The sequence below is a fragment of the Strix uralensis genome, chromosome 2 (genome assembly GCF_047716275.1).
Source record: "Strix uralensis isolate ZFMK-TIS-50842 chromosome 2, bStrUra1, whole genome shotgun sequence".
NCBI classification, from domain to species: Eukaryota; Metazoa; Chordata; class Aves; order Strigiformes; family Strigidae; genus Strix; species Strix uralensis.
This window is the reverse complement of record NC_133973.1, coordinates 123,393,490-123,419,566: the sequence shown is the minus strand read 5'-3', so window position 1 is coordinate 123,419,566 and position 26,077 is coordinate 123,393,490. Positions and strand designations below refer to the sequence as shown.

The window sequence follows — 26,077 nt, the reverse complement described above, 5'->3', positions numbered from 1 at the left end:
GTTTTTACCTTATTAACTTCCTGTGACCAGAAGCAGTGTTGGGGGTTAATGGCCTAATTTATAGCTTATGACCTGCTGATGTGCACAGACCTCTTAACCTTTAAATTCTGTGTGACGAGCCCAGGAACCAGCTCATGCTCCAGGAGTGTGGCCACATGCCAGGGACATAAGAGGGTTGTCCTCTGCACTGGGTGCCATGCCAGATGCGTGTGGGTGACACTGGGTCAGGCAGTGCCTGTGTTCTGCCAGGGCTGGACCTCTTCCAGTTCACGGGCTGCCCAGGAAACACGGATTTACCTGAATCCTGGCTTCTCCTGTGCTGCAAGTCAACAAGACCTTCCAATTTCTCCTTCAGGGACAGAGATGGCTGTTCGTGGCTCCCTTTCAGGGCACAGATGGGGAAAGCATGGCTTCGTGGGCTCTGCAGTGACTGGGTGCAGGAGGTGACGGGGTGAGGGCTTTGGGGGTAAGGGGAAGGCAAAGAAGTGAGTGTCTGGCTGTGTCACTGCCCTCTCTTCACAGCAGCCTTCTGTAGAGGTGTGTGGTCTGTAGTGCTTATGATGACTGCAGCTACCTTGAGGAACCCCAGGGATGGACTTTCCCTGCCAAATACACTTCTGCTGAAAAAGCAGATGTTCACCACAGAAACACTCTGGCTCTGCAGCAGTGGTGTGCCTCTCTTCTCTGAGTCCTTGGCTCCATGGGCTGGGGAGATCCATCTTCAGCCTGTGAACTCTCACATCCCTTCAGCGTTAAAGATGATTCCCACAAACTTTGACTGTAATCCTGCCAAATTTCCTGCTCCCCCGGAAAGCTAGTTCCCCAGAAACCAATCTGAAACCTCACTGAGGATTCCACTGAAGCCTCTTTGGCAAAAAAATCCCACTGTCATGCCGCACGATAGATCATACTCTGGAAAACGCAGCCCTTGGTGGGAACAGCCAGATCATTTTGATTAGCTTGACTACTTGTCTCGTGAAATTTGGCACCACACCACGCTTCGTAAGTGTGTCAAAAGTTAAAAGTTTCTGTGAGTCTGAACCTGCCCATAGACTGTTCAGCTTTCTAAAATCCTGATATGTGAAATACATTGTTGTGCTCTTCTGCAGGACCACCCTCCCGATGAGCAGTTTATCACTATGCCCTCTCTTCCCATCTGGCCGCCCAGACGGCAGTCACCTACTGCATTTTACTTGTTGGACATACAGAATGAGGACGAGATGGCAGAAGTGCTGCTAAGGCGTGAGATGTAGCTGCTGTGACTGGTAGGTACCTGGATTTTCACACTCAGAAGTGGCAGTGGGGACAGTGATGCCCTGAGCCACAGAGGGGAGCAGCCCAATCCAAGAAAAGGTGCTCACTGCTTAGAAGAGGCTCTTTGGGACCAGCCTGGACCTTCTGGGCTGGTGTTTTATGAGCTCAGGCCTGACAAATGGACATCTACAGATAGTTTTTAGTGTCCTGCTAGGAATATGTTATTGTCATAGCTCATTCTGTGTAATTATTTCAGTAAAACAATGACCCTTTCCTGATTATCTTCAAAAAAAACCCAAAAAAAACCCCAAGGCAGTGCATTTAAAAAAAACCAAACTAGCTCATAGGTTCTGTTCTCCTGCCCCAGAAGGGAACATTTCAGTTTCATTTCTTCACAGTTCTATCAAATCCTGTCCTTGATGAAACCAAAGTGAAAATGGGCAAAAACAAAAAGACAAAGGTATTTGAAGATCTGCTGTGTTTACCCATAATTTCCTGCTGTAGAATTTCTTGTACCTTCTGCTGCTTCTAGAAACGGCAGCAGAGTGCCCCAGACAGATCACAGGTCTGGTTCGTGGGAACAACTGTTGGATTCCTGCCTTTGATGCATAAACCACACACTGAAAAGCATATAGATCTGGAGCAACCATTGACTCATTTATCATTTTCCCTCGTCCACTGATGTTAGTTACGTTAGCCTCCTATGATGTTACAAAAACCTGAGATTAAAAACAGATTTGTTTTTTGTTATCTGTCCTAATAGCCTTGGAACAGGCTTGCTAGTGATTTTGCACTCTCACCTCCTTAGCAATTAACAGAGGAAAAGCACTTCAGGGTGGTGCATGTAATGTGTTTTAAATGTCTATTTCAGGATTTAATAAAAAACACATCCTAAAAGCACCTCGTTCTTTTCATTTGACTATAAAGACTGACCAGCTCAGATATATATATCTATCCTACAGCTCTTCATTTTACTAGATGACTCTCTCTTGCTAATTGCGTCATTGTAACCTTTGTCCTTCTCTTGCCTGACACTCAAATTCTGCAGCCTTTTTTGGTGGTTCCTAAGAGTTTTGTTGGTCAGCAGCTCTTTTTGTGTTCAGAGCTGCTGTAGCCTGCCTGCCTTCTATAGCTTTCCGTAGTGCCTGTCATAGTGTTATATCACAGAAGACAAACACGTATTGCTTTGCAGAGGCTTGTCTTTTGTTCTATTTATTGAACAGGAGAAAATTATTTACAATTAATTTTGTACCTTATATTTGTCTATGAAAAAGGCATAGTCTTTCTTGCTGGGGCTGGGCAACTGTACTGTAATGTGGGAGGCCTGACAACCTGCAAATGATGTAGCTGACAACTTGTCAACTGAAGAGTACTTGTGTGTATTAACTAAAGGGACAAAACTACATTTGAAAAACAGGATATTGTAGAAATGTGCTCATTTTCTGGGTGCAGAAAGGCTAGAAAGGACCTGACTGGAGGGGGAAAGAAAGATTTGAAAGGACAGAAACAAAAGACCAGCATTCACAATGTATATGTATTTCAATCTACAAAGCCTTGGCCTGTAGGTCTACATCTCTGGATGCAGGACTGAGCAGTGTCATAGGCACATGCAATGTTTCACTTCAAAACGAATTCATTTTTTAAGTACTCTATAGGAGCCAGCAGAAGGGAAATCACTGTGGTAACAGTGAGCGTGCTAAGGTCTGAAGTATGCTGCATCTTTTATAGCGATTGCTGCATATTGGGAAACGCAGCTTCAGAAGTGGTAACCTCATGAACTGCCTAGGCATGAATACCACTATTGTTTCCAAGTAAGAAAAACAGACCCGCAGAAAACAGAGAAACTTCTACAGTGCTGGGCCGATGCCAAACTGTTGTATATTCTTTCAGAGGAAGATAACCTGCTTAATTTTGGATATGTTCTCACGGTAGCTTATTTTATGCTTATAACTGAGTGGCCAAGTGAAGGAGGCAGCGTTCTGGAGACCTATAGCATATGTTTGAAAAAGCTCAGACATAAACCAGGTTCATAGTTAGATATCCATTCAAAACTGTATTAGGAAGAGCTTCGAGATAGGATAAAAGTTAACTTTCTCTAAAATAAAACCAAGGAAGTCGTAAGGAAGTGGCAAGAAGGCCAGTATCAAACACCAAGGTGTTGGTACTTTATTCAGGCTCTTGCATTTGTACTTCTCAGTGTGCAGGTGGTGCTAGAAATGATGCTGGGTGCTTAGGGCTTTGAAACATTTGATATTGAGACATGTGGACTTCTTCTGTGCCAGCTCTTACACGATAATTTAATCTCTACTATTACCAGAGCCTGAAGAGAGCACAACACCTCTAATTTCAGAACTGGTGGTTTTGTCTTTTTTTTAAATGTGTGCCTTACCCTCAGAGCAGGATAAAATCCATCTCATGTCTACTTATGACATTAATGTTTTCTAAAGTAATGACTTCTTAAAGCCCCAGAGGCTGGGGCTTCATTTTCCAGATGCTGCACAAGCATATTTTACCAGGTTTTAATTTTTGTTGAAAACACGCTCTCATTGCTTTTGTGTGTTAGCAATGGGGTATTTTGTTTCTTTAATCTCACACAATGGCAGGACAGGAGAATCTTACTTTCTTTTCATGTCCCTTCTCTTCATGTTCTTTGATCCCATCGATCTTTAGGACAGTGCTTTTCCAGCTGAAAATGGTCTCTCTCTGCTGAAATTACTCAACACAGTAAACAAAGGACCCTTTACTCCTCCAAGGCTGCTGTATGCTCTGTCTTGGCAGCACTGTGGGGTAATGAACTCAGCATCTAGCTCCCGCTCCCCCAGCCAGCTGCACTTGCTGGCACTCTGAATTTCTGGCCCAAGAATGTTTCTATTTGGATGCAAACTCCCCCCCCCCCCCCCCCCCCCCCAAAAAAAAAAAAGCTTTGTTCATAAAATAAGGATTTGAGTGACCTTTTGGATTATCACAATTAGTAACACTGAACTTCAGAAAATAGGCCCAGATTATTGTATGAGAGGCCCAGGTAGCTTCCATAGCATAAACAGATTCTCTGCTACCTGGGATGTCTGGTACTGACTGGTGCTGGGATAGATGGATTTTAGGACAATGCAGCCACTGGTTGATGCTAAATTAAGCCCTGTCAGGATGTTCTTTGTTTTCTGAGTCTGAGGTGGTCCTTCTGAATGAGTGCACCAGGAACAGAGCAGTTTTCCTTCCTACTCCACAAAAAGATAAGAAGTGAGTATTCAGCATGACATTTAGTTTGTGTGTTTTTAGCCTGATTTTGGCAACTTGTTATGCAGTCATTTTTTGTATAAGAATGTATGTGTCTGTCCACTCTACCCCAATAACTTTTCAATTGTTTGACCAATTTAACAGCAAGTTTGTCAAAATTTGACAGCAAACTCCAGCCTCTGGAAACCCAGTCTTCTAACCTTTTCACTAAACAGCTATTTATATTCACTTAATTAGCACTTGTCTCTGGCTCCCCGCCCCCCTGCCACTGTTACGTGTATCCAATGGGTATTGGTATGTGGGTTAATATTAAATTTGTAGCTGCTAGCCAAAAAACCCTATCTTAACCCCTTATCAAAGGCTCATCACCATTCTTTCTGTTTTCTCTATGTTTTTCCTTCTAATATACTCTCATGAAAATATTAGAAATTTAACATAAAGTCTAAAGGAAACTTTTTTTTTTTCCAGCAGTGCCATTAGATTACTTTTCATTTATTTACTCCCATAAGTGCCAAAAAGACAAAGGGTTTTCAATACAACTATGATTCCTCTGATTTCTCAAAATATTCTTAAGAAACACAGTATTGCACAGCAGAACACAAAAAGGAAAAGCTCAGCTTCTCTCAGGCTGCAGTTTTACTACCATTTGGCAGCAGGATTAACCGAAGCAGCCCCTGCTCCTGTCATTGAATCCTGTGTCTGCTCCAAATGTTTGTGCCATCATTGTTCAAGTAGAGCTTATTTATGGTTTGTTCAGTTTGTGCACAGGGTTTTTATTTTTCTTTTTTTTTTTTTTTTGGTTTTGCTATAAACCACAGATCAGCTCCCCATTAGCTACATTGGGAACTCAGGCACACAGCTCAGATTCCTGGTTTTGCTTCCAGAATTAGGGCCTTACTTCGCATGTGGCAACATAAGACTTAAGCACCTTTTTGCACACAGGTTTTTGAAAGTTAGTGAATTCCCATGTGCTTATGTGCCATTTGAAACTGTGACACAGATACTTTGGAAAACTTCACCTTGTATCTGTAACCTCTAAATGGATGATATCTGAGGTAGATGGCCTTTTAAACAGAATATTTCATCACAGCAATGACCCAGTTCCTGGGTGAAGTGTGATGCAGTCACATTTAGTGTGATTCAACAACCACTTGTATCTTCCTGAACCTAATAGTAGTCTTAGAAGTAAACCTCCAGTGTAATCCTCAGGAAATCAAAGTGCCACATCCGATTTTCTTTCAATTGAAGGAGTACTGACATAAAAGATTCCTAAAGAACGTGATTAGCAACAGCTAGTTCAACTAAAGCAAATTAAACACCTTAGGAAGGATCTAAAATTTGCAGAGAGATGATGGGGAATGATCTATTTCTAGAGAAATTTTCTTAATATGACAGCAGGAAGTAATGAGTCAAAGTAGACAACCTGCTGTTGAGAAAGACAACTCCTCTGGAAGAACCACAAATGTGGAGCTCTGAATTTACACAAATTGGTGCTGTTGAAGAGCAGCCTTTTGATTTCCTTGATGTATATAGGTGGTCATCTTCCCACCTAAATGTGGCTTATTTTAGTCTAATCGTCTCTGTTTTGGCATTCTTCAAGTTCCTATCTCTTGCTGAATGTAATATTTATTATACTATCAGGAGAACAAAATTATCTTTCTAGAAGGAGAGAGTAAAACTTAGAAAAGTGAGCAGATTCTCAAATCTAAAAAGGGAATTGTGCTCAACATTCAACAAGATTTTCCTGCAATTCATTCCAACTCTTTTTTATCCTCCGAGTGAATAACAACAAAAGAGAGTTTCTGATTGAAAAGCCTCAACTTATTCAGTGTGGCTTTAATATGTTCTTGAGACTGTTTATGGCTTATGGGAGAATTTATCTGAGCATTAAATGTGAGAAAAGAAAACCCACAACTGATTTAGGTAAACTTTAACATTTGTACTTGTGATCCTTTGTGTAGGAGGATGTGCAACACAAAACTGTCTGGGTGCAAAGGGAATGGAAACTTTCCAGGTTGTGAGTGTACTGACCTTCAGTAGGGGAGTAGCAAGATGTAGCTCTGGGTTTTGGGGCTTTTTTTCTTGAACATGTGAGGTTATTACAATGAGTCATGGATGCCCTTAATGCCTAAATATGATATTTGTCCCTTGCGAGGTTTTTACCCATTTTTTTGCTAAATACCCAAATGCAACTAAAAAAGTCTCATTTTAAAAAAAATAAAGTAATGGTTAGTGCTGGTCTAGATGTACTGCTGGTCTAAACTGCCCTGTTGCTGTGTTTAGTCAAAACAAAGTGGGCAGTTTGCACCCACCTAGATTATCAAAACAGTTTGTCTGATCTCATGTTTATAGGATGTCAGAACTACTCTGCTCTTGGATTATTTGTAAATAAAATAGATTGTGAAACTTTATCTACAGTTAGTATTTTCTGTCTCAGACTTTTCCTTAATATCTATTTTTTTCCTATTTCTCTCATCATTATCCTCCTCTTATGTCCTGAAGGAGTTGATGAGCCACATCTTCCAAAGCAAACTTGGTCAGTAGTGTTTTGTGGAATGTTAGCTGCCATCTTAGATCAGTTTAACAGACAAAACCTACCTCTACTGCCAGAAAGGGGTTGGTGCTCACAATGAAGCTAACCTTCCAAAGTTCAAAATAAGTAGATCATGTTCCATGGAAGCATTTAGTACCTTTGGGAAGCTGAAAAATGCAGGCACTAGCTAGTAATAACTGTGTTTATTTTTTAATACTGATTTTATAGATTTGTGGAAGAGTGGGTACAGGAGTTTCCTTCCATCTCTCACTTCACTAGCTGAGTTGCATGGCTCCTTGATGAAGCCTTGTGAGGAGTTGGAGAAATGCCTTGTTTCTCACTCCTAAAAGCATCTTGGAATTAAGATAATTTCTGTTATTTCTATATATCAACAGTCAGACAGGATATAGATACAGTTGAAGTAATACATTTAATGTTTGAGGGAGTACTTTTTCTTCACCTAACTGAATGCTTGTCCCTAAGACAAAGAAGCAACTACAGGTTACATTCTTGGCTAGGATTAAAGATCAGAGCAGTATTACTGAAACTGCAGATTATGCAGTATTTTATCCTCAGTAGTGCTGACATGATGAATTTGCTAATTTGAGCTGGTTGTATCTCCAGAAAACATCTAAGATAAAAATCACGGTTAGTATTTGTGCATGTCAGGTTGTTAAGGTTGTGCGTGTGTAATTGGTAAGGTTGAAATCCTAGAGAGATGGTCTGGCAGTCACTTATGGTGGGGAGAAACTGGGTAACAGTATTCTTCCTGTAATTTATGGGAGAGAAGAGCAGTAGCAATGGAAAGGCAAGTTAACAGTGCCTTTTCTCCCTCTCTCCCCTTCATAGATGTTAGGGGTATGTTACAGAGGCGCCATTAAAGCCAGATGTTTTAATGCTGTGGAAGACGGTAAACTGGAGAAGGCATCAGAGAAGGATGACAGCATGGGGAGACTGTCATGCATGAGGCTTCTCAGAGAAAACTTCTGGACGTACGGTTACATCAGGTACTTCAAGTGCCATCTGTGCTCCTTGATGTTGGCATCGATAATGCACTCATGCAGGAGGGTCACTGCATTCCACCTCCAGAGATTTGCTGTATCACCTTTGCTGTTTCAGTTAACATTGCCATTAGGTTGATTTTCATAAACACTGGTAATGTGGCAGCCGTGCTTTTATTAGCGCTTTAACCTCTGTGATTAGCTGGGACTCCTTAAGAAAGCAGTTTCCTTTGGTTGAGGACAGCTTTATCTGAAAGCAGCCTACTTCCCCCCTCTCCAGAGCTAAGAGTCTGCAAAGCAGAGCGCCTTGGTTCAGTTTATCAGTCCTACTATTTTTAGGTCAAGACTGTGATCTTGGAAGCTTGCTGCAGCAGGGAAAAGGGCTGGAATAAGGATCAGTCCCACAGCCTGAGAACCAAAGCCAAAGCCTGCATTTAGCTTGGGTAGGACTTAAGCACTACTGCTGTCCTCTCTGGATGCTGATGATAATGCACTGTTCCTCAGGAATTTCAGTACTAAGAAAAAGCATTTAGTTATGTTACTCATTCATGTATCTGGGGAAAGGACTATCAATCATTGCAGCTAAGTAGGTGGGGAAATTTCCCTCATCTCTTTCTCTGAATAGCAAAGGAATTGCTGGGAATGGAGAACTGGGGGAACTGCTACTATACTCGAAGAGACAAAGCAAGCAGAAAGAGCCTGGTAGCTCAGGGCAGCTACACCTATTTTTCTGCTAATACAAGCATTTTAGCCTGCTTTTTTGTTCCTCCCCCACCCTTCCTCCTCGTTGCGACATGAGGCTTGCCAAGCAGAAAGGGAGGGCCTGAAACTGCTCGCCTTGAGGCCTGGGAGGGGAGGAAAGAGCAGTTTATATTGCCAGATTGGAAGGAGGCCGAAGGGTACAGAGGGGCAAAGGGCAGATACGTGGCGGGGGGTGGTGTGGCACAAGGGAGGGAGGGATGCAGGCTGCAGAGAGTTAAGGAGGAACACTGGATTAATTAGCCTTGGGAGAATATATGGTAAAAAATCAAGAATCTGTTACAATAGATTCAGTGTAACTACATTCGGGGAGTCCTGCTTGAAGTCCCCAAACTGGGAGCATCCCCAGCTTCCTCTGTGAAAGTAAATCAGTTGCAATAAAAGCCACACACATGTACATACACAGAGCTCAGTTCCTTATGTGACATTAAACAGTTCCCTATGTGCAATAAAACTCTAAATCCAACATCCCCATCACTCCTCAGGTATGGTATTTGGAGAGCTGACTCAGTTTTTGAACCTGTAGCCTTATCTTCTCCACGTCAGCAGCTTCCTTAAAATGACACATCAGTAACCTGACAACCATTTTAAACTTCTAAAAGGAGTTTTTAACCTGTTTTTTTTGTGCAGCTGCTGAAACAGCAAACGTTTCTGTAATTATGTGAAGTTAAATGGTGTTTCAGTAGTAGCTATACTACACTAGCTGTCACTGCAGCTGGATGTTTGAAATTTGACAGATAGTATTGTTATGTATGATAAATGTCATCACATATGACAGGAAATTTAAAACAGTTTTAGAAAATATATGAATGAGTCTATTGCAAATTCATCTTACTGGAACTGTTACAGAAAATTACCCGCTAGTGTCATAATGCTCTGTTCAGTTACACTTCCTTGATTTTTACTCTTCAGTTCTCAGTTGTGTAAACACCCCACTACAGTTCTGTCATCACAAAATGGGGCTTTTTAAAATCTTGTATCTGCTGTTTCTTTGTAGGAAATGACAGACCATGACTGTGCTGGGAGATTTTGAGCTTCGGTCAGTGTTCTGGTACCTGCTGTGGAAGTTTTTCAGATTTCTGTATGCAGAGATACTGTCTTAAACCCCCCCAGTGGAAATTTATATTCTGTCTTCCTCCCGTTCTTCCCCTGTGACTTTCAGTGACTGAAGTCTTTCATCGGTCATGTTTCCCGTCTTGCCGCCTGCAGAGCTGCCTCGAGTAGGAAATGCCGCTAAGCGAATGTTTTAGGCTGGTGCCGAGGCGCAAGGGTAAAGCTGCGGGGTCTGCAGCAAGTCCCGTCCTTGCCACCCCTTGAGACCGCAAAACCGTACGAGGGGGCTGTGCCTGCAGCCGGCGGCTGTGGGGGGAGCGCTGCTCCGGCAGAGCCCGGCTGCGGGCCGAGGCCCCCGGCGAGGCCGGCCTGTCCCCGGGCGCTGCCCTTCCCGGCGGCGGGGCGCACAGGCCGCCCGCGGGAAATCCCCGCGCTGGGCCTAGCCGGGCCGCGCCGGCCGCGGGGGAAGCACGCTCTGCTGGCGGGTTTCCCCGGCCGAGAGGAAAGTACCTAACGTCCCTGCTGGCGCCGCGGGGCCGCGGCCGCCCTCCCCCGCTCCCGGCGGCTACGCGAACGGGCGAGAGGGCGGCGAAGCCGAACAGAGGAGCGGGCGGGCCGGCGCCCCCACGGCTGAAGGGCGCGCACAGCCCAGCGGTCCCTGCCCCGCCGGCGGCCGCCACGCCGCGGCGCTCGCGAGGGAAGGGGCCGGCACCGACAACGCGGCGTCTGCCCGGGCGGGGCACGTCAGCCCACGCAGGCGCCCGGGGGCCGCCGGAGTTTTCCCGGCGCGGTGCCTCCCCTCGGAGCGTCTCGGCAGAGGCGGTGCCGGCCGGGGGCGCCTCTCCCCCCGCGGCCCCCCGCCAGGCACCGTATATAGGCTGGGGCGCGCACCAGGCCCGCCCGCTGCGGGGGGCCCGGCGGAAGACCGTGAGTACCGGGAGGGGCGGGGGTGCGGCGGCGGTTCGGCCTGGGGCCTGCTCTGCCCCAGGCCGCGGTCTGTGGCGCGGCAGCGCTCCCGGGGGCAGCCCTGCCTCAGGGAGCGGGGCCTGGGCTCTGCGGGAGGCCCGGGGCGGTGCCCAGCAGCCCGCGGTCGCGGTGGTAGCGTGAGGGTGGAGGAGCGGCGAGCGAGGCCCCCGGGGAGGGCCGGCGGGGGGGGGGGAAATCTGACAGGGTCCCGCGGGGGGTGTTGCGGAGGGTGTGCGGCCGCGCACAGACCCCGCCGGGTGGGTTCCGGCGCTCAAGGTCTGTAGACTTAGCGAAGGGTCTTAGAAGGTAAACTTGTTTTGCCTGGTTTATGACACAAGAGCAGAAGAATATTAAACTGAGTTTTGAGGTTACTGTACTTTGAATATCACTGCTCTGGACTTAAATAACTTCTCAAGTGTCGCTGCAGGATAATGGAAGGAAAAAAACAATGCGAATCAGAGCAGTTGGGTGACTGGAAATGAAGGATGCTCAGGGCTATAGTGGAGGATAATATTAGGAGAGCATTCGGCAGAAAATGTCCACAGGATCTCAGGTTTAAGTGATCTGAAATGTTTTAGGATTATCAGGGTTTCAGTTAGCTCTGATATTTCTAGCATTCACTCTGGGTTATCTTGACTTTCTTCAGTACAGAAACTGGCTTAACCTTGGCGTAGTGTCGTTCGTGTATGTTGATAGCTTGGTCCTACCGTCTGTGTTGAAGGAGTGGATTGATGTAAGGCATTTGTAACTCATTTCCTCAGTGATTATTAAGAAGATAGTAATAGTAATAGCGTGACCATATTAAGAACAAATCTACTAAGAGCTATTGAGATGAGTAGGAAATGCTTTGCTGTTTTCCAGTAGGTGATTTTTCTAGGGCTGTGTCATCATGACAAGCGGTTCTGTTTTGACTCTTTCCTGGAAGAACTTTTTAGGAACTGATACTGTAAAACAGACTTCTACATGTGTATACATGAATAAATATAAAATGATATACTAAAAAGCTTATGAACTTTGTCTCTTACCTGAAATTTTTGGTGAAGTTCAGTTTTACTGATGTGCTGTGCTTCAACTATCGTTAGATTTACCTAAATAAGAAATTCCAGTACTCCTAATTTAAGTCACTGTAATAAAACTGGTTCTTCATTGTTTGAAAATCTGCAGGCTTAAACCAATTTAAATGGGTGCAACTTCTTTAGTACAAGATCTTACCTTTAGTTATACAGTTCGTGATCAAGCAGCCTGATTAATCCGTCTGCCAAAAAAATTATGCTTGTGGATTAAAGTTTTGCAAATGTGTCAGTAACAACAAGTGTGTAAAATACACTCCATATGACAGTATATGAAGTTGACTCCCGCAACTTTCTAGCTAACATTACAGAAAAGCTTACATTGAGATTTCAGTGTTTCTATTTGTGTAGTTTCTGTTTGTACAGACATTACATGCACCTCATTTTGTATATTCTGAAACACTTCTCTCTTTCTTCCTTACAGGTTTTGTTCTGCCCGAAAGAATTAAATGGCTGAAACTATAGATACTTCCAATTTCTTCTTGCGAACAGTCAATATCAATATGGAGGCGTAGGCACCTTAGAAGGGACTTCAGTCTGAACTCTGGGAGGTAGTTCTGTGCACAAATAAAGAAACTAAGGCTTCAAAATTTTTTTTTTTAATCTGAGGATTCTGTTTGTTTCTGTATGCCATAAACATGGCATACAGAAAAAACTTAAGTCAACAGTATAAAGCATTAGAATGTCCTGACACAAGCCAAATAATTTATGTTAAATGTGATAACTCTATACTTGTAACTAAGGCACCAGGTTAAAACTGAAATGCTCTGTTCAGTCTGTGCTGACAATGTTATAGACAGAAAAGCCTGGGGCTATTCCAGGCTTGTTAATTAAGACAGTTCATCCTTGTCAGGGACAGTGTATAAGATTTGTTTATCTCATAGCTGAATATTCAATATATGTGAAGTTGAGTACAAACTAACTTCTTTGGTCTTAACAATTACGACAACAATATGCAGAAGTTGAGGGGTTTTTTGGAAGTCTAGTAGTAGCAAATGTACCAGATGAGTTCAGGGGCTCTTTTTTTGTATGCCTTTTCAGCTTGATAAACCATTATTTTCAGCCTCCCAATGAGGTTTAAAACCTAAAATCTTTACGTGTGTATAAGCTCCACATTTATCAGCTGTCTAGGGTGAAATAGTTCTTAAATCACTTAACATATGTTCTGGTTAAAAATTATGTCATTTTAGTTGCCCCCCATTTTAGTTTCTTTATTGACAAAGGATTTTGATAAACCCGTTTGAGGTTGTTCCCCCTGCCCCTGCCTGGATCCCACCTCCACTAGCCTGACAGATTGATACTGCTCTCCCAGATACACATTACAAGGAAAGCATGTGATGCCTATATGATTCAAGGGAAGGTCCTTTTTGATGTGCTTGCTTTAATTGTCAAAATGGGGTGGGGCAGCTTTTGTGTAAACTGAAGTACAAGAGCTTCTCTAGTGTTTTAAGGCTGTTAATCATGAGGCTAATTCTATTCACATATGCATTCAAAATTGCACATTGAAGTATTTCATTTTCAGGTTCCTACCTTTGTACAGGCAGGGGTTATTCCAAATTGCCTTTAATGCACACAACTACCTCCCAGAGGAAGACTTGTCCCATTCTTCCAAAAGTAGTCCATTATGAACATAATGGAAAATAGCCCTTTCTTGGCTAGCGTCATGAAGCAGAGTGCTTTGTGTGGTGAACTGAAGTATGACTTATCCTGTGAACTCTACAGAATGTCGACATTTTCTACTTTCCCCATGAACGTGCCGGTGTCGGAACGGAGTCTTGCCCGGGCTGGGTTTTATTACACTGGTGTGCAAGATAAAGTTAAGTGCTTCAGTTGTGGCTTAACACTGGACAGCTGGCAGCCAGGAGATAATGCTATGGAAAAACATAAACAGCAGTATCCTAGCTGCAGTTTTGTTCAAAACATGCTTTCAGCTAACAACCTCGGACTGTGTTCTCGTTCTGCCTTTTCACCTCTGGTTGCAAACAGTCTCTCACCATCTCTACATTCCATAACACTTTCTCCAAGTTTAGAACAAGTTGGATATTTCAGTGGCTCTTTTTCCAGTTTTCCTCAAGACCCAATAACTACTAGAGCAGTTGAAGACCTTTCATTCTTGAGACCTAAACTTCACAATCCGTCTATGAGTACAGAAGATGCTAGACTACGCACTTTTCACTCATGGCCACTGACGTTTCTCTCACCCACTGATCTGGCAAAGGCTGGACTTTATTACTTGGGGACAGCAGACAAAGTTGCTTGTTTCACCTGTGGTGGTCAGCTGAGTAACTGGGAACCAAAAGATAATGCTATGTCAGAGCATCGGAGACACTTTCCTAACTGCCCTTTTGTAGAGAACCTTACCCGAGACCTGCCAAGTTTCAATGTGTCAAATGTGAGCATGCAAACTCATGAGGCACGTGTTAAAACATTCATAAATTGGCCAACTAGAATTCCGGTTCAGCCTGAACAGCTTGCGGATGCTGGCTTTTACTACGTAGGTAAGCAAAAATGATGTCTCCAATTTTATTTGTATTGCTATGTCAGCACTTACTTTAAATTGTGTGAATGTTTGCTAGATATTTTGCCTTGTTTTTTTAAAGGCCGCAATGATGATGTCAAGTGTTTTTGCTGTGATGGTGGGTTAAGGTGCTGGGAATCTGGAGATGATCCATGGATTGAGCATGCAAAGTGGTTTCCAAGGTAACTGGCAAAGTCTTTTACCATAATTTGTTCACATCCTTAGATATTTTTTGGCAGATATATGCTGCACTTAATAGTTTTGTTTAACTTTACCATATGATGTGCAAACTCACTCTTTCATTTGGATGTATTTCATGTACCTCTATTTAAAAGCTCTGAAGTGCTATGGTAGCCTTAAATAAAACATTTCTTCATTAAGCATGATATTGGATGCTTTCCACTTCATAATTAAAAGCTGTGTGTATCCCTAAATCACTATTGGCAAGTGAGGCTGCATTGTAAATGAGCATACTTGGCTAAAAGGAAAGTAGTCAGAAAGCAGACTGAGGAGAGCACAAGTAGAGAAATGAATCAGAAGGAACATCCAGCTCCCTTGGTCTAGTTCCGTGCCCATGACGAATGCTCTTGAACCAGTTTTTCAGCTCACGTGGTTTAGTTTCTTAGGTGTGGAAAGGCTTGTGAAAAAGGTTTCAGCGGCTGTTTAATATGTCACTATTGGAAAAATGACAGAAACAACTTTTTAATGTCTGCCATAATTAAGTGGCAATTGCATACCTGATTGATACCTGTGGAAATCTCTACCTACATTAGTGACAGAAAAGCTGCACTTAGTTTCAGGAAGGCTAATAATAATTCTTCACATCTTAGATCTCCAACTAGCCTTTCATGGGCAATTTACCAGCTACTGTTGGACTAAATGATGTACGTAGAATTAGCTGACACCTTTCTTTCCTTCAGCGTTATGCCTGTCAGTAAATGTACTTAAGAGATACAACTCAGCAGTAGTGAAGCAGATCTGGCTTTGATAGTGGTGTTAAATTTTGTGAACTTGAGTGATTTGAGTAGGAGAGAAGAATGGTGAGATGTGAGATAGAAACAGTTTATCACTGCACTTTGTAGTGACGCTGACACAGTATCATTTCTCATGACATGCCATTTTGATTAGAAGTGGTAGCAGAATGTAAAGCTGCTGCGTGTATATATATACATAAGCCTACTGACTGCTGAACATCATGGAAAAGCTTTATCAAAGTGTCACCGGGCTTCCAAGTAAGAGAACTCTTTCCCTTCTGAGGAAAAGAAACATGTATTTAAGTTATGCTGTGTTACTGTAAACTCTTTCATTCTTCTGTATTTTTTTTTTTCCTTTGGCAAGTAGAAAGTATAATTCAGTACACTTTTGTCAATGTTTCAGGTGTGAGTATCTGCTTCGTGTAAAAGGAGGAGAGTTTGTAAGTCAAGTTCAGGCCAGGTTCCCCCATCTTCTTGAACAGGTAAATTTTACTGTTCTGTAACTTTGGTTTTCCCTTGTTGAAGAGTGCTATGGGTTTTGTGGGAGTCTGGTCCATCCTTCTGCCTTATTTCTGCATATATTTCTACTTGGTTTCTAACATGATAAATACTCTTCATGAGCACAAAGATGAAACCAGTGCTGAACCATGGCTAATGGGCTTGGACAGGTAGAGTTTAACCTGTACAAATTACTTATGGAAAGTGTTATGAGGCAGTGAGCTCCTTTGTGTCAGGAGAGGGAAATTCTGGTGATGTAAGTTTCAGTGAATAATGCAGATCAGTAGTTGTTGTTTCAGAAATCGGGCATGGACAGCCTGAATTATTTCTGTGCATAACTCTTCTGGCAAGGGTAAGCCAAACTTCCCTTCACGGAAGTGGTCAGCACTAACTTTATATTGATTATATAGCTGCAAAGATTTGCAGACTTGTGTAACCAAATACTTAACAGGTACCATTTAGATGAAAAGCTTATCATAGTTAATGAGAGATGAATGTGTTAGGAAGGTGTGTAGGGGAAAACGCAATGCTTTGGTACTAATGTGGTTCTGTTGTGTTCCACAGCTCTTGTCAACCTCTGATACGCCTGTAGATGAAAACATTGATCCCCCAAGTATGTATATTAAAGCATGTTTTTAAATTTCCTTATAATTTTGCAAACTTAATAGTTGGCTATCCAAAGCTAACTTGCTTAACAATTCTTAGATTTTCTTGGAAACAATTTTGTAAGGATTTTCTAACTAATGATGAAAGGTAGCTTCAATGGTATATGGACAAACTTCAAGGAAGAACCTTTAAGAGACTTTAATTTTCCTTATTTTTATACTAGCAGCTCATATTAAGATTTTTGGTTTTGAATGCTTGGCATCTGCTATATTTGTGGTTTTTAGTTTCAGTGGTTTGGTTAAACAGAACAAGACAATTTGACATTTGTTAAATTGACCCATGGTATTGAACTTGGTGGAACAGTTGCTGGAGGGAGTCATGACTGTGCAGTTATGCAACTCCATTTTTAGGCACATAGCTAGGTAAATGCTTTGAATTGAGCAGTGGTGGTCAAGGAGAAGGTAGGACAAGCTGATAAAGTGAAGTCTTTCTGTGCTGGACTCTAGTTACGGTGGAAATAAACCCCTCCCAGAGGGCGAGTGGGTTATGCTATCATAGCCCCTGCTGGTTGAGGACAATGAGTCAGAATCCCACATGTCTGGTGCTTAGTAAGTTGAATGGAAAATTCTGATCAAGAGCTGGAACAGAGCAATTGTTTGTACTATAAACTTGAAATTTTAATTTCTTTCCCGCCCCCCAAGATATTTTTCAAGGCTGAACTTAGAAATGACTTAGTGTAAAAAAGCTGCTGACACACAATGGAATTATCTCTGCGGTTTCTCTGGATTATCCTAGACTTCAGTGTAGGCCTGACACGGGTTGAAGTTTATCACAGTTTCAAGCCAATTGCATCTAAGTAACTGGCTTCCATTTTTAACTACTTAAGAAGAGATTGTTTAAGCATCAAAACTTTTTAATGCTAGGTATTCATGTATATAAGCATGTGTGTAGGCAATGTTGATGTGTCTGACTTCTGGGTTGTATAGGTATTTTATTCTTTATATTATACATGGTGATCTTCCTCTTTGATCAGTTATTCATTTTGAACCTGGAGAGAGTCATTCAGAAGATGCAATCATGATGAACACGCCTGTGGTTAAAGCTGCCTTGGAGATGGGATTCAGTAGAAGGCTCATAAAGCAAACAGTGCAAAGTAAAATCTTGGCCACTGGAGAAAACTACAAGACTGTTAATGATCTTGTGTCTGATCTGCTGACTGCTGAAGATGAGAAGAGGGAAGAAGAGAAAGAGAGACGATTTGAAGAAGTGGCATCAGGTATGCATAAGTTGAGTAAAAGTGAAAGCAGAAGTGGTTTGTATTGCATATTGTTTTTATTCACTAAGTGATTTAGTTTAATTGCTATTAGGATCAGCTTCTGTAAAAGCATTGTCAGGATATCTGTATGGAACTAGCAGTCTGGAAATTGTTTCATTCCTTTTCAGGAGGGTGGTTCATACAGGTGCCAAGGGTTCAGAATCACATGATTCTCTGCATAGGAACAAAGCCATACTTTTTAAAATTTGTGTGCCTTTATATTGCTGTTATTAAAATAAATGGAACCAAAACACTTTACTTGGCACCCTCTAGTAATTTTTTCCAAATTTGCCTACTCTTTAAGCTATGTGAATCAGTGAGCCATCATATCCACCTCCTAGAAGAGGCCATGAACGTTTACAAATTTAGATGCTGTAAGGTGGCCAAAGGTCTGTTTTTCTATGTCTGACTAAACCATGTAGGTCAGCTATTTAACAGTGTTTTTTTGACGTGTCTTTACCATTTCTTGTTGTTTTAACAGTGTGTAAGTTTTGAAGCCTAAAAAAATCCTACTCTTTTTGAGTCAGTGAAGCAGTAATGAAACTTCTCAATTATAAATTAAGACTGCTTCTTTCCTACTTGCGTGTTCTATCAAAAAAATATAGACAGATTCAGCCATTAAATCTTAATGGAAATTATTATTTTGTTGTTGTTTGTGATAGACTATCTTTAAAAAAATAATCTCCTGAGTCTGGTTGTGCTGTACTTCTGGTTTTCTTGCACATAATTTTGTTGGACACCTCTTAGAAAAGCTTGATTCTGTGTACATCTCAGACGTGATTTTGCCGCTGATTAGAATTAACCTGTTGGTTGTCGGTGAGTTAGCGCTGGTGTTATGCAGAGGTGCTGTTTTTTCTTCGCGATTCTGCAGAGAATGTTAAGTTTTACCAGTGTAAAGTTAGACAAGATCCCCTCAGATAGTTTAACCTGGAAATGGGAGCAGGAGATTTCATTGGTGAAAAGTCTTCAGCTCGGAAGCTGCTTGTGTGTGGTTTCCTTACGTCTGTTCTTTATGTGAATATCACAAAAATTCACTGAGGTATCTATTAATGATGTGTAGTAAGCGAACATTTCAAGTAGAGTTTAAAGAATGTATTAATTCTTGTTAAGCAGAAATGCAACTTGGAATGGTGTATTCCTAACAAACACCTGATCCCCTTTGCATTCCAGATGATTTGTCCTTAATCCGGAAGAATCGAATGGCTTTATTCCAACGTTTAACATGTGTACTTCCAATCCTCGGGAGTTTACTATCAGCCAAAGTGATAACGGAACTTGAACATGATGTTATTAAGCAAAAGACTCAGACACCATTGCAAGCAAGGGAACTGATAGATACAGTTTTAGTGAAAGGAAATGAAGCAGCCAGCATATTCAGAAACTGTCTACGAGACTGTGACCCTGTACTGTACAAAGATTTATTTGGTATGTCTGTCTCTTTTTTTTTTTTTTCCCTAAGTATGTAAGTTTAGAGAAGTAACGAGTGCTGTCATAGCAACCTAAAGATTAAAAAAAAAAATAATCAGATGCTTTGCATGTAGATTAGTCAAATGATTAGGATTTTTTTTTCCTCTTATTTTAGTGGAGAAGAACATGAAGTATGTTCCCACAGAAGATGTTTCAGGTACCTTAAACTCTACCTTCTTACTTTAAAGGGTACTGTGGGACAAATAGTTAACATCATAAAAAAGAAAATGACCTTGGTTAAGAAATAGGTTCTGTGGTTTGCCCTCTCTGTAATTCTGCTTTGGTAAGATGCATTCACCTGAAAAGTTAAGCACATGCACAGACTTTTGCAAACAAGTCTCAAGTCTGTCTGCTACAAGCTATATCCTGTGCCTTACATGTGCTTTTGCACTGTAGGAGGTAGTTTCTGGAGCTCAACAATTCAAGCATGTGCTGGATTTGATCCTGGTACAAGCTGTCATTCAGGCATTTAGTAAAGACTGGACAGTGAATAGTAGGTTAGCACTTCACAGCAGGTATCATCATTTCTGCTTTTCCAGGGTGGGTTATAGGTGTCCTAAGATCTAGCTTGACCAACAGCTGGGTAGATAAAAACTTGTCAGACATGAGATTGAGTTTGCTCTGGCTCTTAGTCCTGTAGTTTAATATGTTAATAGACTGCAGAGAAGTATACAAGCCTGAATATAGCTCACTTCCACCAGCCAGGCTGTGCTCTGTGCTTCTAATATCCAAGCAAGAAAAGTACAGCATTTGCTAAAATGTAAACATTGGTTGGTTTGAAGAACTACAGTTGGCCACCAATTCCCAAGCTGTTTGTTGTCTCACAGAAGTGGAAAGTACAAACTAGTTCTTTGCATACCACTTTCTGAGCTCTGGAAAATGTACTTATTTTCTCACTGCCATCTATATTTAGTGAATACAAGTAGGGACATAAAGGGTGAAATGGAACATGGCTCTATTCTAATTAGAATGCACATATATATTCAGGCTTCTTAAAAAATTAATATTTTTTCCAGGTTTACCTATGGAAGAACAATTAAGACGACTGCAGGAGGAAAGAACATGTAAAGTTTGCATGGACAAAGAAGTTTCTATTGTTTTTATTCCATGTGGTCACTTAGTGGTGTGCAAAGAATGTGCACCGTCCCTTAGAAAATGCCCTATTTGCAGGGGGACAATAAAGGGTACAGTTCGTACATTTCTTTCATAAAGAGGGAAACTTGCAAAATGTCTTTGCTCCTGTCATCCTCCAGCTGCTGAAGCAGGGGTGTCTTAAGAATGGAAAATTGTGGTACAGAAGATGATTAAGCAACTACCTAACACCGTTGTGTAATAGTAAACTGTATCCTCATTATGAGTGTACTACGTCTTCCTTGCCAAAGCCTATTTCTGTTCATAAAACTAATTCAATACTAAGGTGAGGTTTCTGTAGCTTTCCTCTCTGAGTAAGGAAAGCAGTTTCACTAGTATGCCCTGTGTCACTTTGAATAAAAAAAATTTCTAGTTGAGTTCCTAAAATGGAACTTGGCATAACTCTTGTCATGAGTTTCCTCCATGTGGCTGTGAGGAAATACATTAGGATTGCTGTTAACTTCAGCTACTGTTTTGGTTATGTTTTGGCTTTCTTATGGACTTGAGGAGAAAAGAGGCTAACTGTTGCAGGAACAGCAGGACATTTTTTTTAAGTTCTGTTCATGTGTAGATACTTGTGTAATGTGTATTATTAATAGTTTATACAAAGACTGAATTAAAATACTTCTGCTTCTCAAATGAGTGCTTGTTTACTCTGTTCCCATTGTTGGCTTTTCTCTGTAGACTGTAGTGACTAGAAGGCTGTCTTTTCCTGACAAAAGTTTGGGGTTGTTTGCCTGCAATAGTACAATAAAAGTTAATTCTGTATGTCTTTCATTTTTGAACAGGGAAGTGAGCTTCTATGCTGCTTGGTGATTGCCTCTGGTAAAGTAGGGGGTTCAGATTTTTATCCTTGTTTAAAAAACAACCCCCCCAAAAAAACCCTAACAGCATCTGGTACTTCCTTTTGTCTGATTTTTCAAAGGATAGAAATCCTGGCCGGGAGTGGTCCTCATGACCTTAGAGATGAGACAGAGGGTAGCTGTACAGTAATATAGCCTTTATGCTAGGGATTAAAATGTAAAAGCTACTTCTCTGTGTTTGGAACTTTATAGTGATTGTGCTATTAAATAGTAGGATCTTCCAGCCCGTTCTGAAGTCTTGGGTCTTGGTTTGTAAGCTGGTAGTTTAGGGAGTCCTGTTTCCTTACTTGTTGACTCTTATCCTTTTCAGCTTTGCATCCCCAGACTTGCCTTGTAGATACCTACAGAGGGAAAGTGTTGATAGGTATTTCACAAGGATTTCATGTCAAACAGTGGAAGAACACTGCCACCATAACAGCATCAGATCCTGCAGTGGTGGTGTCAGTTTGGCTCTAATTAAGTCAGTCATTTTCAGTCATGTCTTAATGCCTAAGTGTGGACCTCTTAATGTTCAGACCTGCCAGCAATAAGATGTTTTTAACAGTACTTCGGTGTCTTACGCTCTGTAGTGTGAGGTGAAAATACAATTTCTTGAAGTTTCAGGATGCCAGGGTTTGCAAGTTGTGTGCATGTAACTGGCTTCCATCACTTCATATGTGGCTTTAGCTATACATGTGTTATCTCTTCTGGAGGGAGCACCCTGTATGTATGAAAGTAGTAAAGTGTATACATTAAAAAGAACTTGTGTGGGCTGTGTAACCTGTGACTCAGTGACTTACCCTGGGTAATGGTTGCCTAGTGTTTAGAGCAAGGCTTGTATTAAGTGGGGGAGATGTTTGCCACTAGCAAATAAATTTCTATTCATACTTAACAGATGCTGTATGTTTAGCATTTGTATGTATCTTCCCTGTTGTACATCAGAGTTGTAAGTTAATCAAAGTCCCCCTCCAAGTCTGTGAAAGAAACCTCTGGGTCTCCCGCTATAATCACCTGCCATCTTGGGAAATCTGTGCACTGAGTTTGGAATTTAGACTGTGCCTGGAGTTAACAGTATGTTATATTTCTAGCATAATTGCAGCCACAGCATTGACTCAAAGTTTTGGCTAGCTAAAAAGGGCCAAACCAAGTACTTTTGTTTGTTAATTATGTGATTGAGACTGATTTGTTAGCAGATTCAGGATGTTTCCATCAGTAGTACTGATCTCTAAATTTAGCAAGGACAATTGTGCGAAGGAAGATACAAATACATTCTAGTTACCATCGGTTTGTTTTTGCCCTGTATCTCCAAGAGGTACCTCGTGGGCTGGAGTCCCTTTCAAAATAATGCTGGAGTTACTAATCTTGAAGAAGTCTTGCTTTGCTGTCTAGGGGATTAAGGGAGAGGTGTAAGAATCTGGACTGGTTTGTCTTTAAACATTGATGTTTCAGTCTTCTTCCATAATCCATTCTTCCATAATTTCTGCAGCAGAGTTTAATGCTGTGCACTAGCTGGTACCATCATTGTTTTAATGCTTTGGTACACATTCCTTGCACTACATAGGATTCTTCAGCTGTAGACTGGCTTCCTGTAATTCTTTTAAATACAGACTTTTGTCTAACTTTATTATATGTATATATCTTCACTTTAATGTTAAAAATGTAAATGTTTCAAACACAGCATGTAGTTTTAAACAGCTTTGATTAACATACTTCTGCTTTTCTGGTTTTGAAATGTTTCTAAAGGCTCTTTTGTGTAGCAACTTAAAAAGTTGTCAAAGATTATGAAAGCTTGTTAAGGAATAAAGTGCATGACTTGAAATTTGATGTTCAGACCCAGAAATTAGGAATATTAGAACCAAGTATACTTTCTACAGATGAGTCTGCAGGGGGAGCTGGAGAGGTCAGTCTCACCTGAAGAATGTGGAATTGTTAATATGTAAGCCTTGTTTCTAAACCGGGAAGAGGATAGGGAAAAACATAGTAGCAGGCAGACATTTTAAGCAATGCATTTTTCTTTAGAACCATATGGGGTTAGAGTTTTTCAGATGTTGCAGTTACTACGTATAGTTCCGATGACAGGGTATACAGGGCTTTAAAAACTGAGTGTTTTGGGTGTTCAGTGTCATTTGTGATGCCTGAGGGTATCTTGAGACTTGCAACATACCTGCTCTTGTTCCTGAGTGTTTTGAATGTCCTGGGCAACTTCAAGCAGCATTGGCTGCCTGCGTCTAAGCCCCAACCACTTTCTGAGAAGTGGAAGAACTTGATCTAGAAACTACTGGGTAAAATTCTTTGACCTAGTTTTGGCAGGAAGACTAATCTAGGTTATGGCTTTCCACTACTCCCCACTATAGTGACTGTTGTCCCGATCTATAGTGCTGTACATGTGAGCAGTTATACTCCTCTCAGTACTATTCCAAGAAAGCTATAATGAAACTAGTTGTCTGTAGCACACTGCAAACAGAAAACTAGCAAAATGTTAAACCATGGAGAAGACTGTCTGCATAGGGTTATGTTTGGAGAGGATCAAGTGACTTCTGTTCCTTGTGAAGCAGCTGACCATGTTCACACTTTGTTCTGTGTCCACTTCCTTCTTTGAAAGCATTTTCCAGAGTTGTGACTGGGTTAAACATGCCCCCCAGCTTCCTGTGCAGCTCTGCTGATCAAGCAGGCCGAGTTCTTGGAAGTCAGCATTGCAGGTCCATAGCTTGTCTTGAGCTGGCAGTGTGTTGGTGTGGCTTAGGGGGTGTAGAGGGTGGGAACTTCAGTATCATTGGAGCTCAGTGGTGAGACTTGAAATAAGATGAAGACAGAAGGCAAAATTCACAGCTTGTATAAATGAGCAATTTCTTTATTTGAATTAAGCTTATCATATGTACAAAGGACCTAGCCTGGAGCAGTTGCAGTTTCTGATACTGTTTTGAGATACTGCAAGATACAGTGGTTTCCCAAGTAGCAGCTTTATGTTTTGTGAAGCAAGTGCCATGAAGCTTTATTGTAATTATTTAGCAGTTTCCTGCATGGGGTTTTTTTGTGTGTGTGTGTTCTTTTTTAACTGAATGTGTATCTTCCTCTTCTGTTTGCTTTTGAGCATTGACCAGGAAGCCCAGTGCTCTTCAAATTGAAGACAGCATGCAGTCCTAGTATCCACAAGTGAGCCGACCAGTCATTATAACAGAGCACTGCTCTTATATGCTGAAATGAGTGACCACATATGAAATATCTAGGAACTCCATTAGCATATTAAAGAAAAATCTTTATATTGCTGGTTTTTTGTGACCGAGTTAGTGGTTGTTTAGTAACTCCCCAGCCCCATGCTTTCAGAACTTGGTTCTTTGCTATATTCCTCGCAAGACATCAGAAAAAGAGAAGCACCTGAAATTGCAAACAGTGTATACATCTGCCTTTAATTCTGCGTTGTGGCAATGGTAGCGTAGTGAGCCTGGTTGATCATCGTTGATGTTGCAGATGGACTGAACTTGCAAATCCAGTTTTCTCTGCTGTTAAGCGGCCCACCTCAGGTATGTGAATCCAGGCAGGAGATGTATTCTGGACACGAAGAGGTATGCTCTGTTCTGTTGAACTACTTAATCTGCAGTTCGTCACTCTTGCTCCGGAGGTTACTAGTGCAGGGAGTAAACTTCCTGAGACAATACTAAATCACCAGTCCTTTGTTTCTGTTTTTAATTGAGCATGTGATCACAACAGTTACTGATGCTCCAGCCCAGCTTCCTCACTGACGGCTGCTGGCATGGGGCCCTGCAAGCCCGAGTCTGGGGTATTGCATGTATCCTGCGCAAGGAAGAGCAGGACTCCAAACAGCAGATCCTGCTGTGCTGTTTTCAAAAAAGAAAGAGGTGAGTTATTTTTTTTTTTCTCTTTGAAGAGATCAAAATATGCTGGAACATAGCAGGAAATTGTTTGCACAATAAGCAATGTCCTAGCAGTAGCTTTCACATTTAGTTTTGGCCTGGTGAAATTCTTTTAGGGAAAAGCTGGAGAACTTGCCAAAGGTTTCTAAGCTCTTGTGTTAGATCCGTACAGCTTAACTTACTGATGCTCTGTTCTTTTGGCAGTTGGAGACATGAAATACCCGGTACTTATGAAGTAAAAGGATAGGAGTTAGGGTTGTGATTTGCCCAATGGAAGATAGCTTCAATTCTAAGGGACGAATAAAGTTTTTAGAAAAGACCAAGTCATATATGCAACAGTAAAAAGAAAGCACCCTGTTTGTACAGACAGTCGCTGCTTTTCTTCATGGACCCTGTCAAGGAAACTGAGTTACATATAGTCTTTTGTCTAACACTTTAGAATCACCCTACACCTCAGCGCTGGCCAGGTGCAACACCCTGGTTTCCAAACTGCTTTAAATTTGATGTGGAGAAGGTCAGAACAAACAATAGATAAACTCAAAATTTTGAGTTTATCAGAGTGAGAATATATTTCCTCTTGGTATTCTAAAAGGACACGTAAGAGCCTCCAGAACTGGGGAGTCCCTTTTATTCTTTCAATTTTCAGAGTTCCTGAATTGGATGTTTTGAAGTATAGGGGTGACCTGACACTGAAGGGTAAAATTAATCATTGATCCAGTCCTCAAAGTAGTGTTTTCATAGTGAAGCAAACATTACATTCTAATGCAAGCTAAAGCTTAGACACTGCAGGATCAATACCAGGAATTGGCAGTCCATGTGTCTGTGCTGTTTGTGAGAACTGTCAAATGCAGATTCCTAAATTCATTTAACTTTTCTGGTTTTTAAGATTGCTATCTCTGTCATACACCAACTGGGACTTCTTCAGTGTTGTCTAGAGAACATGTTTACATCTGCACAGGTCCATTCTCATTCTGTCTGCTTCCA

General features: G+C 41.6%; 1 protein-coding gene across 2 annotated transcripts; it reads left to right on the top strand.

Annotated features, from left to right (window-relative positions):
• The first annotated feature begins 10,603 nt into the window (after positions 1-10,603).
• Positions 10,604-21,018, top strand: BIRC2 (baculoviral IAP repeat containing 2). 2 transcript variants are annotated; one of them, XM_074860197.1, is made up of 10 exons: positions 10,612-10,761; positions 11,447-11,533; positions 12,295-14,368; positions 14,471-14,570; positions 15,766-15,844; positions 16,425-16,473; positions 17,500-17,742; positions 18,952-19,206; positions 19,364-19,405; positions 20,265-21,018. In XM_074860197.1, the coding sequence occupies exons 3-10, from the start codon at positions 13,495-13,497 to the stop codon at positions 20,456-20,458; spliced, it is 1,836 nt and encodes a 611-aa protein (XP_074716298.1). In that variant the 5' UTR covers positions 10,612-10,761; positions 11,447-11,533; positions 12,295-13,494; the 3' UTR covers positions 20,459-21,018. The 2 variants fall into 2 exon arrangements, with proteins under 2 accessions (XP_074716297.1, XP_074716298.1); XM_074860196.1 differs by lacking the exon at positions 11,447-11,533 and having other exon boundaries at positions 10,604-10,761.
• Positions 21,019-26,077: the final 5,059 nt, after the last annotated feature.

What these genes read in the sequence shown, in the direction of transcription:
- BIRC2 (XM_074860196.1), top strand. Translation starts at nt 13,495, where the DNA reads ATGAACATAATGGAAAATAGCCCTTTCTTGGCTAGCGTCATGAAGCAG. An exon ending in ACTGTACAAAGATTTATTTG is followed by an intron (nt 19,207 to 19,363) that starts GTATGTCTGTCT and finishes CTCTTATTTTAG; the next exon opens with TGGAGAAGAACATGAAGTAT. An exon ending in TCCCACAGAAGATGTTTCAG is followed by an intron (nt 19,406 to 20,264) that starts GTACCTTAAACT and finishes TATTTTTTCCAG; the next exon opens with GTTTACCTATGGAAGAACAA.